Raw genomic sequence first — 17426 nt, 5'->3', positions numbered from 1 at the left:
TCTTCATTTTGTACATATTATGTGCATATTTTTTACAGGTGATGTTTGCTTTTAAGTGTGGTGCATGACCAGATCCCAGAATCCCTTTACCTTTAGACTTTGAATACTTACAACTGTGGTTTCAAAATACAGGACTGCTTTCTGTGCAGTTTGCTTCAGAAAAGCACGTATGTACTTACCTCAGCCTTCAAAATGACCTGGTGGGAATACATTTTACCATAGTGTGAGTGCGTTTACCTGTAGCTTCCTTCATGCAGCAAGTCATATTGCTACAATTACAAGTTTTCTGCTTTATCCCTTTAGCTATATTATGGAGGCTGACTTTTAAAGACCCACTTCAAAACGGAGGTGTCATGTCATTCCCATGCACACTGCAACAGTATTCACACTGTTACATGTGCTTCTTTATACAAATCACTTGATGTTTTTTATCTCATGTAGTAACAGCAGCACCTTCTCAGGACACCTCAGTCCATTCTGATAAGTTTCATTCTTCGAGGGTATGTGCACAGGCACCAGGGAGCCTTTTGAACTGTTGTACATCAGACAGTTAGTTATACTGCCTTGGCAGTCAGGGGAGATTTGTTTTGCTTATTGAATAAGAATTTGTGTTCCTTCAGCTGGTGGTTCCAGTCCTCATTCTTGATAGTGAACCCTGCCGATGGCAGGTGCTCCAGCAGGAAGGAGAATGTTCTAAACTAAAGGGGACATTACAACATTCCTCTGATATACGGATGTCATAATGTGTTGTGATATGTGGAGACGTGGTAACCCAGCAGCTAAATTCAAAATGTGAATAGTGAATTTTCCTCTGAAAATATGGAATAATGGAGCTGAAGCTTGGTTGCTTGCCTGACCAAATTTTAATGTATACATATATTTAACTTAACACAGACATCTTTATAAGTACTAGTAAAACACAGATAAAAATGTGTGAGCCTGAATTTGAATACACAGAATTTGTACTTGTATAAAGTGTGAGGAAAAGCATAGTTGCAATCTTCTTTCCTGAAGAGTGGATCATTGTTAAGACGTACTAGCAAAAAATAGAAGAGTGCTGTAGAAAAGGTAGTCTAGTGGGAAGGAGGCTAAAAACACTTCCCTTGAACAAAGCATGATTATTTGTTTTATTATAGATGAATTCTTTCTTTGCTTTGTTTTTTTTTTTTTTTTTTTTTTTGAGTTGTTCTGCCTTTGATGAAAATGATAGACACTGCAAGAACACAGCTGTCACCTACAGTAAAGGGAGTGAGGTCAAACAGACACCCATGACAAATTCCGCACAGTGTTTCACAGTCCTATACTTCCTGGTTAGATTTATTACCAAGTTAAGCTAAAGATGCCTGAAGTGGAATGTCAGTTGTAACAGGGGACTCTGTTGAACAGCGTAGCACAAGCTCTCAGATGCTTGTTCTCCTGCTGCTTGGTTTGGGACTGATACCTATTTCTCTTTGGAAACTTTGGGCAGCAGCACTGAGAGGAAAGGGCTGGAAACTGACTGCAAAATGAGCCGCTACTTCTGTTCTTCTCAGAAGACTGATAAATACTGGTACGGCAGTGCTGCTATTTAGTATATTGAAATGCACACTAGAAAAATGTGTGCATTGAAATGTGTTTCCTTATAGAAAACATGAATCCTGTATAGTGTGTTTGCACCAGTGGTGTTGATACAAAGAAGGGGTCAAAAAGTGAATACACTTGTCCGTGTTTCTGGTGCAGTCTTACAAGCACTCTACCGTTTATACTATTTTCTGACTTTTACCTGACCTTACCCAAAAACTTTTATAAAAAAAAAAAGAATCTTTTTTGCTTCTTTTTGTTTGCTTGTTTGTTTTTTAAAATTTTATTTTTATTTTAGGCGGGGGCTTCTAGTAATTAGCTGGATTTACAACAAATGGCACACAGACTGTTAGCTCTGCATGTGTGCTATAACATTGGTGTTTACCCTATTATATTGCAATTTAAATATGTCATAAAGTTTTATCAGTGATCACGCAGAAATAAACCGGAATGCAGAAGTACTGACCATGAAATATTAAGAGAATACAGTGTGAAACAGTATGTATTGACTTCTGGATAGTGATAATTGTTTTGATTGTGAAAACTGTAATGGGATACAGTGATACTCCTCATTTATATTTTGTGATGGTTGGGTATTTTTAGCAAATGAGTTGTCAGCAGAAAGGCTTCATTAGACCCATCAGGGTATCTGCCCATGAATAACGAATCCCAAACTATACTGACAGTTTCCTTAAGCCAAAATGATGGAGCACCTCTGACAAAAGCCATATTGTGCTCTCCATGTGAAGAGTGTGAAGAACAAAAGAGACAGTTTGTTCTTAATTTGGTCAGGTTAATATTGACACAGTTAGCTCAGAAGAATCAGAAGTGTGTGTAATATACGTTTACAGTGATCGCTTGGGTAATTGGCTGTTGGCTTCATGAATCAGAAAGTGTAGCAAGGGAGAAATTACAAATTATTTCTGAATATTTCTGAGAGTTTGATTAATTTAGAGGCTTGTACAAGTTTGTCATCATGTTAGCTATTAAATTAAAAAAAGAAGTTGCTGTAATAAAGTTGAGTTTCAGAGAAATAAGTTCCAATGTACAACCTACCTAAAATTTGCATTGTGTTTCCCAGCAAAACTGCATAATAATTGAAAGCAGGTCATGTTCAAAAATGCTTCAAAATCTGCAAATTTCTTAAGCTTTCTCATTCTGTTTAGCTGAATGATTAAAAAAAAGTTTCAGAATGTTCACCATATTTTTATGTTGTAGCACTGTATTTATATGCATTAGACAAGCAAATGCACAAATTTATTACAGATGCTAAGATACTAAATTTCTACAGCATCTATATTGCTATTAACTATATTGCCAGTGGGTATGTAAAATACATTTACTATTATATTCTATTTATTTCAGGTATAGTTCATTTCAAGTAAACCAGCAGTCCATTCTTTGTTATAGGATATTTGGAGGGCATTACAACCAATATATATATGCTGTATATGCTATATATAACTATTATATTATTATAATATTATTATATTATATGCTATATATAACTGCTTATATATGCTGTATCTGCTGTACACTGCAAATATGAGTTAACATTTAAGCCAAGCTATGCTAATAAAGTAAGGAAAAAAAGTATAAAATGTATAACTGGCTGACCTTTGTCCTAGTTTGGCTCCAAACCAGTGCATTTCCTCCTATGCTAGTTCATCAACACATTTTACAATGCTTTTAATTAATTTGGGATGTATCAGCTTAACTGTTAAAATGAATAGCATTTTTTACATTTTTGAAAGAAATGTTTTATCTTCTGTTAGCATTTACAATATATGCAACATTCTGGTTATTTACTTAGGTTAGCAAATTTGTGGAAGAGTCCATATGTCTACTATATCTTTCAATACATAGTCTTTGTTAATTTATAAGATTTTATTGTTTACGGAAATCCATATATTTGAATGAATGAATGATTGTACTGTTTGAATTGTGTCATTGGTATTAATTAAAAAGAGTATATATAATAGATGTTTTAGGGGGTAGGAGTAAACTAAGTTTCAAAAGTTGATTAGTAATATTTGTTAGCACTAGTAAAATTACCTTTGCTTACTTTAAAATTAATGATTGAAATAATATTTTCATTTATAGTCCAGTCAACCAAAAAAATTCATCAGATAGAATGAGGATGCTGTAGGATGTATAATCTGATCTTGTCTTTTTTCATTGCTTAGTCAGCTGCATTTTCCAGCAAATCTTTTTGACCCATTTTTTAACAATGCCTGTTTACCAAGTGTTTCATTTTTAAGTTGTTACTTCATTAAATAACATTACTTCATTAATAGAGGTAACAACTGATGAGAAATATTTATTGTTAATTATTCAAGTTACAATGTTTGGGAAGAAAATAGCAGCTTATGTTCTCAGGTATTATTTGAATGTTAATAAGTGTTTATGCAATAGTGGTGTGAGAAGCTTGTCTCTTCTTCCTGATTCCACAGAATAAATATAGTCGTGGGTTTCATACCTTTGCTGAATAATGACTATTTTGTTAGGAAGTCTTCTGAAGGATAAATTTTGTGAGGTAAAGTTTACAAAATTAATGGATTGGCTGTAATCAGCATCATCTTGTTTGTCCTAGCCTGTGTTTTGACATACCTTAATGACTTTGTATACTGACAAATTACTGACATATATTTGTATACTGACATGTTACTGCTAATTTGATGTCACTGTAAAACATACCTAACATCCGAAAATAATCTGAATGTTTCATTTAAAGACGTGGTGTATAGCAGTAGCATACATGTAGCTAAACCCTTTCCCATGCTGCTCTGAGCAGTCTCTTATCACTTGATAGTGTTTTGCACCAGGCGGCACCGCTCTGTCTTGATCCCAGTAAGAAAGACGTGCAGACTCTGTAAGGTATCTTTTAAAATACTATGTGCTAGAGCTAATACTACAGGGAGGGAACATTACAGATAAACTTATGTCCCTTTGGTTGCTTGGAACCGTGACGGGTGTAACATCAAACAGGCTCTGACCCATTACAGCACACTGGGCAGACCCTGACTACAGGATAGATTTCCCCCTTTTGGTCAGTTGAGGTATTAAAAGTTTGTTTGTTTGTATGTTTGTTTGTTTTCAAGGAAGTAAGTCCATTCGTTGTTTCTACTGTCAAACAGAAAGGATGTTCTCACGAGAACTCCATGCTTCTCTGTTAGATAAAGGCAAGGTCACATGGATGGTGCAGTCACTAGTACTGAGTGGGAGCTGCCTGCAGGGTCCTCTCTTATAGTTAGATGGTGGAGCTTATTCAGCGTCCAACGACAATGTACAGCACAGCACAGCCGGAGGGCCACGTTGTATGTGCTGCATGCATAGCTCAGGCCTGTGCCTTTTCAGATTATCTCTTTAACCTTTAACGAGTCTCCCAATCAGGAGCACTACAGGTAGCACAGCTGGCTACTTCACCACTTCTGACTAATTGTTCTTTGCTGGCTGTCAGCCTCAGCACTTGTTCTAGCATCCTTGGTCTGTATTTTTCAACAGCGTAAGACAAAGCCAACTCCTTTCTTCCAGCATGTGAACAAGAGAGTTAACTTACATGGCATTAAATTGTTGCTTTCTAGTTTTATTATACTGATTTACGGAGGTGCATTTTGAGAATATCCATGTATTATTTGTTCTTATTAAAACAGATATTTTTAGTATGGATGACCATTAGACATTTTTCATGCTGACAGTGCTCGTAGATTTCTTAAATGCTGGTGGTGGTCTTTGTTCTGCACAGATTCTGGGTTCTGAAAAGTTCATGAATATGGTTAACATTGCTTCTGTTTGTAGTTCCACGTTATGCCCGACTATAGTAGTTGCTGTGAATATAATGTCTGTGATCAAATATTTTCAAAATAATTACTTTACCTGAGGTAATGAATTACCTGAGAATAGGGATTTATTCTCAGGTAATAAATAAGATTTATCCCTATATATAGGGATCTTGACATGGCCCTATTTTTAATATTTTTTAATATAATATAAATATATTAAATAAATATATAAATATATAAATATAAATATATAAAAATATAAATATAAATATATATTTATATATATATAAATAAATATAATATAAAAATAATATTATTTTTAATAGGGCCATGTCAAGATCTCCTTTATTCTGTCAGAAATGAATGCAAATTAAGGTTAGGATGAGTATAGATGCAATATAGAAGCTATAGCATCATGAGGCTTGAAGGCTAGATGTTTTTTAGACTGATCATTTATCTACCTTATGTACAGTCATAAAACACTGTACAGACTAGATCCACAATTGGACCATGTCCTTCCCTTTGACCTCCCATCAGCTTGAATTGGCTGTGAGTGAGCAGCTGAGATAAGGAGTTACTGAGGATCTTATATATATTAAGGAGGATCTTCAGATAGTTTTTAATCTGTTCTAGTTCAAATTTTTTATTCCAACAGTTCATAAGTATTCCAACTGGAATAACTAAAGTCACTTTCCCATGCTTAAGCATGTTTTGGGACTTTTTCGAATATACCCAGTACCTGAGCCTTCAAAAAATGTTACCAATTTGGACATTCAAACTTTATTCCTCATAATTCTTCACTGTATTTCCCTATTCAGGTTTCATATCTGAATGTCCGCCAATAAACTGATAGCTGACTTCTGCTTGTGCCGTAATCTGCATGAATCTCACATAAAGCGAATTGTGAAGTGCTATACAAACATCAAAGCAGAACTTCATTACTAATGTAGGCAAGAATCTACTTCCAAAGCATTTGACAAATAGATTGTTTTAAGTTCAACTTACAGGGAGGGAGACACATTTTGTGGACATATCTGAGCAGATTAATGAATAGTATTTGTATATATCTTACCAAAACAGTAATTTATCAGGTAGGAGACAGATGCAAGGGAATAACATGCCAATCTGCATATACAGTTGTTTTGTGTTTATGATGAACTGCTGTTTATTCAGGACTAGTGTAGCTTGGCAGCATCAGAACAACTATAGCATATGACATTGTGCTTAGCTTGAAGTTGACAAAAAATTTCTCAAATACAAACAGAAGCATAATGGCAAAAATAAAATTTCTGAGAATGTTTTCATTTTCAGTTCTCTGAAGTGATGACTGAAGAGGGATATTTGCACTTTGTGCATTATATCCTCTGCTCAGAAAGAGAGATGTATGGTTTATATTGCAAAATCTAGATAATTCTACATTGCACTAGTCTAAGTGGAATTCTCTTGCCAGTTACAGCAACTGAGGTATGCTAACGTTTCTTGATATTTTCATTACAGATTTGTATGGGATGAGCTAGGAAAATACACTGACGTTTCTTTACGTTTTTTACCATATTTCAGGACTGTGCATTACACAGGAGTCTCCTTGGTGAGCTGAAAGCATTCATAGATAAATATGGGGTTGATGTACTTGTCATTTTGGCCAACTCTGTGTCAGATGAGGAGCGAATGAAACGGCAAATTGCAGTATACTCGGAAAACTTAGAGCTAGGCAATCAAGTAAGTACCTGGAAAAAGAATCTAAAAATGTTTTTCCTGAAAACGTATTTTTTAAACTAGTTAATGGTGAAGTGTTGGATAATTAAGTGGAGCTAAGAAGTAACTACATTTGTCTGGTAACTGAGTAGTTATTTGAAATGTCTGTATTATTTACATGACGCAAAATGAATGATTGTAGTATTTATGATTATTTCAGACCAGCCTAATAAAAATACTGAATAGTCACAAGAAATACAATAAGACAGAATATTTTTCAGCTTAGTTAAAACAGGATGATCTTTTTTACTGGTTTTGTCTTGTTTTTCTATTGTGACCTACACAATCGGATCTTTGACAGTGGGTCAAACATATTGTAAATGGTAATGACCAGAACTCATGTCAGTGTATTTTATTGATAAATAATTTAAGTTCTGAAATGAACTCAAATTATTTCTAGAATGTTAGTTTATCCAGTCAGATGCAGTCCATTTTATTTCCCATATATTTATTCCCAAACTGAGGAATTCATTCCAGCGGCAACTTCTTGTACCATATTCTTGGTCTTAAAAACTCAGAAATCTTAAGGCAATAACTAAACATTTATTTGGATTTTTGGATTTTTTTTATTTATTTTTTTTTTTTTTACTAATGAGAAGTGAACTTGAAAGTCAAATACTACCATTTCAAGTAAACATTCTGACCAGTTACATAACACGTATTTTGTATTAAAAAAAAAATTAATATTTCATCTATTTAGGGTTCATAAAAAGGCTGTTGTAGTTAAATGGCAAAGAAATAGGATAACATAAATAGATAGGTATGATTGTTGCACAGTGAAGTAAACAACACTGTGCCCTGGTACCTATGATTGCAATGGCATTTGAAACATCCTATTTTTCAACAGATTTGCTGCGAATTAGAAGAATGTCAGAACCCTTGTTTGGAGTTGGATCCTCTAGAATGTGGATGTGACCAAATTCTTATTTATCATCAAGAAAATTCTTTGGTGACCTGTGATCAAATTTTTCTTCTCATTAAGGAAGTCATAAATAGAAGACAACCGGAAATGGTATCAAACAGTAGAACTTCTTCTACTGAAGCTGTAGCTGGGAGTGCTCCACTTTCACAAGGATCTTCTGGTATCATGGAGTTATATGGTTCTGATGTAGAACCACAGCCCAGTTCTGCCAATTTTATAGAAAATCCTCAAGATCTAAATGGATCCATACAAGCCCATGTTGACCTTAATGTAGATCTTGTGAGTCCAGACAGTGGGTTGGCTACTATTAGAAGCAGCCGGTCTTCCAAAGAGAGCTCTGTTTTCCTTAGTGATGACAGCCCCGTTGGAGAAGGTGGTGCTTCCCATCATAGTCTTCTGCCTGGCTTTGATTCCTACAGCCCTATTCCTGAAGGAGTAATAGCAGAAGAACAAAAACCTCAATCTAGAGACAACAGCGACAACTTTGACCTTTTCAATTTTGATCTAGCACCTGTGGTTACAGCTCCATCTGAGTCATCTTCTCGTTCTGTTGACTGTTCTCCAGCAGATGACTATTTCCTTAATAGTGATTCATCAGAAGGACAACAACTCACTGTGCAGAAAGAACTTGATGAGGCAAACCTTTTAGAAAGTGATACAGCAAACTATTCAACTGACTTACTTATTACAGCAAATGAGGAAGACAATTTAGCTGAATTTGATGAGAATCCAGGAGAAATGTGTGAAAAAACTTCAAGTTTGATCAACTTAGTTGAAGGTGATTCTTCCTCACCAGAAATGTTGAAATCTTCTGATTCAAGAATTCCACCAACTCCTATGAACAGTCTAGTAGAAACTTCACCATTAGATAATGGGCAGCCTTTGTTTTTCCCACAAGATGTCATTAAAAAAATTAATGAAATAGATGGCACAAAGTATTCTCAGTCTCGTGTTAGATATGGAAGCTGGTGGGATGGGTTTGACCTAGAGTCCCGAAATGCAGATACATGGAGTTCAAGTGAGCAGGAATCTGTATTTCATAGCCCTGTCTTATGGAAGGATTGTAACACAAGTCCATTGCTACGAGAACATGTTGACAGAAGAGCATCAGATTCTGTATTCCTCCAAAAGCAGCCAAAGCAAATGGAATACATGAGACCAGGTCTCTGGGATAATCAGTTTAAAAAAGACAATCAGAAACAGGAGAACAAAGAGGAAAACAGTGAAGATTTGTGTTTGCAAGCTATGTCTTTAGAGGAGACAGAGCAAGAACCAGAAAGTTTTACTGACCCATGGAGGGTCAGTCAGCCTACACCTGTGATGTCAGATGCATGGTGTAGTGGTGAAGGGAAAGTTAGTCAGCTAGCTGGAGACTCTTACGAAGCCTGGATTAAATTTGATGCAGAAGACATTGCTAGATCCCCTGAAAATTTATGGAACATGCCAAAACTGGATACGGAAAAAAAATCAGTGAATGTTCCTGAGGAATGGGCCATATCAAAAACCAGTTTATCAGATTCTTCAGAGATCACAGCAGACAATGAGACTGAAAATCCACCTGTCCAGGTATCTCCAGAAGCCTGGGATAAAGAAAGATATTATTCATTAGAAGAATATGGAATATCTGAAAATACTAATTCTGGTATCAACAATATGCAAAATAATTCCAGATTACAAACAGAGAAAAACACTCTGTTAGGTGACGCTAAACATAGACCAAAACAATTTGAAAATATAGAGGCCTGGAATATATATGATAAAAACATCAGGAAAGAAGTATCAGAAATAGTGGTGCCATGGGATGATACTTTCTCATATAAACGCTCAGATCTTAGTTCATCAAACATAGGTGAAGATTTAGTTGTTTCACCACCAGACACCAGTTACTCAACATCTGATTCATATATATCACCTACATATGTGGAAGATGAAGGAGAAAATGAGGACAAAGATTTTGACCAAGCAACAGTTACTGATAAATTCATAAACCCAAATTTGGTTGAACCAAAAGCACTTGAGAAACCAAATAATGAACCATTATCTCCTAGAAATATGCCTTTTTCAAGCCTTATGGACACAGACATCTGGAACACACCCCTAAATAATGTTGCCCAGTTACAAGAAAGAAATTCTGAAAATACTGCTCTTTCTACCTCTGCTAAGCCTTTGCTTAATTCAGAACAGGCAACTAATCAGTATTTTTCAACTGAGATTTATAACAATGGAAATAACTTCTCTGTATCTGAAAACAGAAGAGTACCACCACTATACAATCAAACAGTGAATGACTTATCACCACCACAGAATGAATTAAATACTGGACAGACTTCAGCTGGAAACGTAGAAACAGTGACCAGTGTTCTTGTAGAAGACATAGATACATCTATGCCAACTTCAGATGCTGGGGATAGTTTGGCTCAGAAAACATGTGACATCGGAAGTGAAATAGTGCATAAGGAGGCACTAGAGAATACTGGTGGTGATAATGAAAAGCTGGATAGCCAGCATTCAGAGCAGCAGCTGAACTCATGGAGTTTACAAAGTGAACAGGATTGTGAGGAAGGCTGGGACAATGTCATTGTCATCTCTCAGGAAGGGGAAGAGAAATACATGAGAGCAGATGACACAAATGGAAAGCAAACTATTACTGACATTTGTAACGAACCTGTACAAAATGACAGTGAATTTTCATGTAATGCGGATTCAGAAGAAAACAGGTCAACTTCTGAAGTTCTCAGCTCCCTAGAAAAAATGAGGCGTAGTGTTAGTCTAGAAGACTTAGTCACAGAGAATGAATCATTTTCCAATCAAATGAATCTAATCAGTCATGAAGAGAAGAGAGAATTGTTGCAGAATGATGCTGAGTCTTCTTTAAGTGTTGCTGAGGAAAACAGGAATTATGAATCTTTAGGTGACTCCATTCCACAAAACTATAGTTATAGTGAAACAACTCAGCCACTTAGTGAGAAGTATGAAAAGGAGACTACAGTTACAGAGGATGCAATACGTCCTGAGATGGAAGGTATCTCTGAAAATTCTCATAAGGGTAGTGATAATCTGGAAAATAATTCTTCTAAAATGCCTGGAAAATCAGGCATCTGGAGTGACTCTGGAAAGACAGTTTGTGACTTAGCCACATCGATTCCTTTGATGAATGAACCACCAGAAGCCCTGGAAGAAGTGAGAGACAGCTTACATAACATGGTTCCTAGCCGTACAGACATTTCTGAGTTAATATCTTTTGAAAATAGCTCAGAACTAAGCAGTGCTCATGAAAATGTTCTCATAGTTGAGTCTCCAGAAATTAACTGTCAGCAGAGTCCTTCTGCTGAATATGTCAGTGTTCCTGACATCACAGATATGTCTATGGTGGAAAATTTATTTTCACACGAAATAGCTTCAAGGACAAATGAAAATTCTGAAAATTTAGAATCTGCTAATAACCTTTGCAGAGAGCTTTGTGTAACACTTAATGACAGTTTTCCCAAAATCGCTTGGAATTTACAGCAGTGTGAAGATTTGAAATCTTCTGCAACAAATTCTGAGGCAAGTGAAGTCCATGAAATGGCAAACACCACAAGCAGTGTTTCAAAGGATATACAGATCAAAAGTTATTTGGAAGAAGATAATGTATGGAGTGGTTCAATAAATGATTATACACACTCAAGTGGAACAAGTCCTGATTTAAGTGATGCATCTGTGAATGTGTGGGGAGACCTTCCAGTTGCCAGTCATCACAAAGAAAGTAGAGATACGTGGGATATTAGAAGTGATAAAAATCTTGAGGATGCCTGTAAAAGCAAAGAAATTGGGAATGAATTTCAAGAGGGATTTGAAACGAGTGCTGAACAGAACAAAGTTCCTAAAAGCTTAGATTTTTGGAATGCCCATGTAGATGATGATACTGTATCTTCTTTATCAAGTCCTGAAATAAATGAGGATTCAGAGAATTCAGAGGCATGTCCAGAATTAATGAACGAAGATTCCACTTCTGAAAACAAAGCATCTGAAATTGGAGAGGATTATGCACAATCCAGTGCAAGAAGTCCTGAAAAAAATGAAGACGATTTAAATGCAAAAACTGAAGTGGGGGAGGAGATCCAGACAGACATCTTAAATGAAACAATTAAAGCTAGGAATGTATCACAGGAGAACTTGACTATAATGAAGTATAATGAGAATTCTGAATGTTTAGATCACTGGGAAACACTTCAGAACAAAGATGAAGTGAGTATTTTCAGTGAGAAAATGGGTAGCACAGAAAACTCACATTTGTATCAAATGAATGAAGATACCACAACGACTTCAATGACTTTTGCTGTTGGTGATAAGGAAGGCTATTCTTCAGAAGCTGCAGATACGTGGAGTATGTCACTAGAAGCTGATTTAAGAACTGATCCAAAATCCACTGTAGGAACATTTGATTTTCCACATGATAGCTCAGAATGGTGGAATTCACCAACTTGTGAAGAAAAGCCTGTGGAAGACCAGTATTCTTTTTCAAGTCAGTCTGTAAACGAACAATTAACAAACAGTAAGGAAGAGTCCTGCAGGTCACCTTCACAAGATGAAGAACTAACAGAAGCACATTTCACTGGAACAGATAATGATAGAAATCAGCCTCCCCACCTTTACTGTGATGGAGGAGAAAATGAAAAACTAATACATCCTATGAATATTTCTGATAGTCAAGTGAATCAAGACATTGTAGAGTTCAAACAATTTGATCCTTTCATAGTAGATAAAGAAGAAAGGGTCTTGAAAGAGCAAATGTCTCCTGCAGATGAGGGAAATCAACTGACTTCACAGAATCCTTTTTCAGATTATCAACAGGGTATGTCAAGTACAGCAGTTCAAGAAAACACAGTTCTTGATCTACCAAAAGACAACGAGAGAAATGCAAGTCTCATTCCTCAAGAACAACAGCCAGACACCTGTGAAACATTAGAAGTGCACACCCCCCAGCCAGACGCTTTCCTTGTAGAAGACTTATCTTTTGAAATGACAGAGAAGTCCAGTCCAGGATGGAGTGTATTGGTTCCCCAAACTGCTGTTATCCCAGATATTTTACAAGATAACACACAAGAAAGTAATCAGTTGTTTTCAGTGGAACCTGACCTGTGGACTAATGCTGAGCAGCTTGTCACTTTGAAATCAGATAGTGAAAATCCTGATCTGTTAAGTCATTGTGATCAAGACAATAGTTCCGAGGCATCAAGCAGTCCAGATGTGTGCCAAGAGCATGAAGCTAAGCATTCCTCTATCCCATCTCCTCAAATTAGCGTGGAGCCTGAAGCTGAAGATAGTCAGCTGATTCACACACAGTCAAGTATGTGTGAAGATGCAGATGTTGATTCAAAGTGTCAGTTCATAATGCAGAAGGTAAAGGCAGAGTCTGAAAGTAACGGTCCCCAAGACTATGATCTGGGAAAGGATGATGAATCCTATCAGTTAGGCTCTTCCAATACTCAGGAGCCTTCAGAATTTGCAATTCTGAAATGTGATCTACAAAACAAAGTTGTTACTGAGCCGGTTGACTCAGTTGAAATCCCCAGTGAAGTTTTAGGAGCAACATCCTTAGATCTGGAAGACACATTCCATGGAAGTTATACCCCTGCAAGCGATCAAGGAACACCACCTGATTCAGCTCAAATAGTGACCTTCCAAACACATTTTGTTCCCATGGATTTCAGTCCACCTGATAGGGCAGAACAAAGCCTACAAGAAACGAGTGCTTTGGCCGAAGCTGGAATATATTCTGATATTGACCATACGACAATAACGGGTGATGAGCTGGATGTACCAGAAGAACGTGTGGATGGATCTGAGACAGGGGTAGAACATAACATCCTTAACACATCAGTCACTAGTACCCCAGTGAGCACATGTGGTGAAATTAACATATTGGAACTAGCAGGCAGTGAAACAGTAGACAGGGAATCAAGTGATACACAGATATTCTTTCCCAAATCCTTTCTGCATGGTGATAATGAAGACCATGAATCTGATTCAAATAATCAACTGGTTGATGACATAGTGAAAGAAAATGAAGATGTAATTGAGAATGATGTTCCTGTGTTTAAGGCAGCGTCCAGTGATCCATCACCAGCAACATGCACTCCACCATCCTATGTGTCTTTTGATGCCGAACTCTCCAGCAGCAGAGAGTATAACAAGGATGAGCTCTTGTTACAGCAGCCATTTTGTGACAGCGTTTCTTTGGAAAAGCCTTTACCACTGCTTACCCCTTCAGAAGCTGCTGAAGGCTTCCTAATGATCAAAGACAACAGCATCAAAGATCAGGTATCCGACACATCAACAGAGGCTCTTCAGGAGAATTACACGTCAGTACCTTCACTCTTAGAGCCTGAAGTAACTCTAGGAGATTCTGAGATTCTGGAAGGAAAATCTGAACCAAAAACAACTGATCTCGACTCACCGCCAGGTGGAGATAAAGAATCACCTGATGGTAAGAAAACCTGCACTCTTTCCAGAGCAAGTTCATAGGACAAAGAAAGGGAAATGTCTGGAGAATTACTGCTGAATGTTGAGGCTTTGAGTGAAGTTTGAAATTTGTGTCCCCCCGATGTACAAAGCTCATTAACTGGAGAACACCTCTAGCATCACACTTCTAGACAGATTTAGACCCTTTAAACATTGCAGTAGGGACGTCATTTCTGTTGTTCATACAGGATCTACAGGACACTGAATCATTTGTCCCTTAGCAGTGATTATGGTGTTAATGTATAATCTTTAACAATAATAATGATGATGATGTTATAAAATTCAAGTACACATTAACAGAGGCTCTCAAAGCAAACTGAGAAGAGCTCTCTTACAATATCGATTTAAAGAAATCATGATGACTAAAATAATAATTCAAAAACTAAAAAGAGTTTCTGTTTGCCTTTCATTTTAGAAGCTGGCACTGACTCCCTGCTTTGTAGGGAGAAGAAGCTGAGAAATTCCTCTGAGAGCCCTGAACTGGAAAGTACGGAAAGTAAGGAAGATGTGAGGATACAAGTGTACAGAGATCCAGCTTCACTGGATATGGATTACATCCTTGTTACTGAGGAAGAAAATGTACCTTCAGAAAAGGATATGCTTGAAACGAAAGAAAGTGATTTTGCATTTCAAGAGGCTAATGTAGCTGAACAAACAGAATTGCATGAACGCATTTCACCAGGCTCCTTGGATACCTTTCAGCCAATCTCCATAATAAACAAAAAGGAAGACCAGTCTGTTTGTGAGACTGAATGGGACTTAGACGAGAAAAGATCTTCTGTTGTGCCCCAAAAAGTGGATGATGAAAGGAGATCACAGGAAAGCTGTGGGCAAGATGAGGGCTGGATTATATTGGGCCAGAATGAAGTTAGTGATGTATCACCTGCAGAAATTTCTGCCGAGTCAGAGGTGCCAAAAACCGGGTCTGGACATTCTGGCAAAGAACTGGAAGCTGCCATCGTGCAGGAATTGATTCTTGACACTCAAGCAGAATCTCAGGTAGAAATTTCTTTTCCAAAAGCATTTGAATATGAGGGCTGCTCTCCCTTGGATGGTCTGTCTACTGAGGACGAGAGTATGAACATCACAAGAATACATGCTTTTGTGTTGCAGGTGGCTGGTGGTGATGCCCAGTCAGAAGCAAACTCTCAACAGAGTCTCGAAAATAACACAACAACAGAGCAAGAAATTAAAGAAGAAACAGTGTTTCTCAACACTGAAAGAAAACTGAGTCAAGAATCGGGGTAAGGAAAAAATTACCCATTTCCTTTCAAAAGTCTTCTGTTTACTCATTGTCAATGTTATTAAAGTGTATAAGATTACAAATATGTGGTAGGACTTTCAAGTTTGAAATACTACTTTTATTTATGTTGTTTAAGTATCTCTATATTCCTCCCTGGATTAAAACAGAATCTTGATTCTTGGTCTCTTGAATAAGAGTCAAGATAGGACTGTCTTGTAATGCAGGAAGATAGTAATGCCACTTCCTTGGCAGAAATAAATCCATCTTCATTAATGAAGTCTCACAGACTTCATAATCTGCCTTTAAATCTTACGATACAGGTAGAATATATTTGTGACTCCCTTCAAGTGGACATGCAGCCTCTGTGTAGGTAGAATCTGTCACCAGACAGAGAAGGAGATGACCCTGGCTCTGGACTCCATGCGCTGTAGTGCTTTGATGCTTCCGCTGTTGCCTTCTCGTCTTTTACAGCCAGGAGGTTGTAACAGCTACTGTACACTTACAGGGTAGCCACAGAGATGCAAGTGTGGAAGTTTGATCTCCGTGGCATCTTCCAGTTTTACAGAGAGGAACCTGGCAGGGTGTTTATATAGTGAAATTCTTGTGAACAGGAAAAGAAACTTCCTGGTACAAATAAAACTGAGGGGTGTAACTTCTTCATATGTGTTTCTCCTTTTGAGCTGAACTTACCTAAAAGAACATATGTGGTATGAAACATGCTCTTCTTGTGAAATGTAAGACTGATTTTTTTAAAAGTTTCTCCTAAGGACTTCAATGTAGACGATATATCACCTTCACTGCTGCTATTACCAGGTTTTAATTGACTTGCAATTTATTTTAAACCGTATTTTTTTGTACTTTCACTATTTGTCAATTTTAGCTGTACACCTTTTCCCCTTAAAGTTCACATGCCTGTCTATGACAGTACAACCCTGACAACAACATGTACCAATAGTCTGATAGAAAAACACGGCTTTTTACTAACACTGAAATAGCAGTTCAAGTCCTATTAATATTTCCAAAATGAAGAGTTCAATGGTTGTGGCTTATCTTCCCTCACACTTGTTAAAATACCTCCTCTCTAAACATTTTCACACATTTTTCAAAGAGCATGCTGTTAGCACGAGATCAGACACTGTTAAAGCTGAGCTGTTTTTAATACACAGTAAGCTCTGGCTTAATTCTAAACATAACCTTCATTTTCAGAAACCCTGAAATACAACAACGTTATTTGCAGGCTTAAATTTAAGCATCTGGATAGGACTTTACGCTGTTTTGACAGAAAGTATTCTGGGTTATATACTTTACTCCCCAACTCTGTCTCTGTCTGAAATTGCCAGTTTCTAGGCAGACAGTACTGAGGAGAATATGTGACGAGAGGGGCTTGGTTTCTGTGAAGCAGTGACAAGTTTTCTTGATGCAAGTTAGCATTGACTGCCCTCAGGAAAAAGGCAAGTCGTAAGTGTCAGCAGGAGATGAGTACCACCCAATTCTGGACTGTCCAAAGTAAACTAAATGCTGAGTGCTTGACCTCAAAACTATCAAAAATGAACTAGTTGGCACAACATTTCCATTCCACCCCATCCATCAAATTTATAACTTCTATTCTGGAAGGAAAAAAAAAATCTATTTTCTACAAATAGAAAAATTTGGAAGAAGC

General features: G+C 37.0%; 1 protein-coding gene across 6 annotated transcripts in view; it reads left to right on the top strand.

Annotated features, from left to right (window-relative positions):
- Positions 1-17426, top strand: part of PRUNE2 (prune homolog 2 with BCH domain) — a 136686-nt gene that overhangs the window by 73298 nt on the left and 45962 nt on the right. For 4 of the 6 annotated variants that reach the window (XM_068666293.1, XM_068666291.1, XM_068666290.1 and 1 more), the window contains exons 7-10: positions 6903-7061; positions 7945-14488; positions 14939-15522; positions 15637-15767. In XM_068666293.1, the coding sequence (XP_068522394.1) occupies positions 6903-7061; positions 7945-14488; positions 14939-15522; positions 15637-15767 (7418 nt within the window). Of the gene's footprint in view, positions 1-6902; positions 7062-7944; positions 14489-14938; positions 15768-17426 lie in introns of all 6 variants that reach the window. The other 2 variants (XM_068666288.1, XM_068666287.1) reach the window with 1 other exon arrangement.

The sequence above is a fragment of the Anas acuta genome, chromosome Z, assembly GCF_963932015.1.
Source record: "Anas acuta chromosome Z, bAnaAcu1.1, whole genome shotgun sequence".
In the NCBI taxonomy this organism is placed as follows: domain Eukaryota; kingdom Metazoa; phylum Chordata; class Aves; order Anseriformes; family Anatidae; genus Anas; species Anas acuta.
Note: the sequence above shows the minus strand (reverse complement) of the source record. Positions and strands in the feature narration are given on the sequence as shown.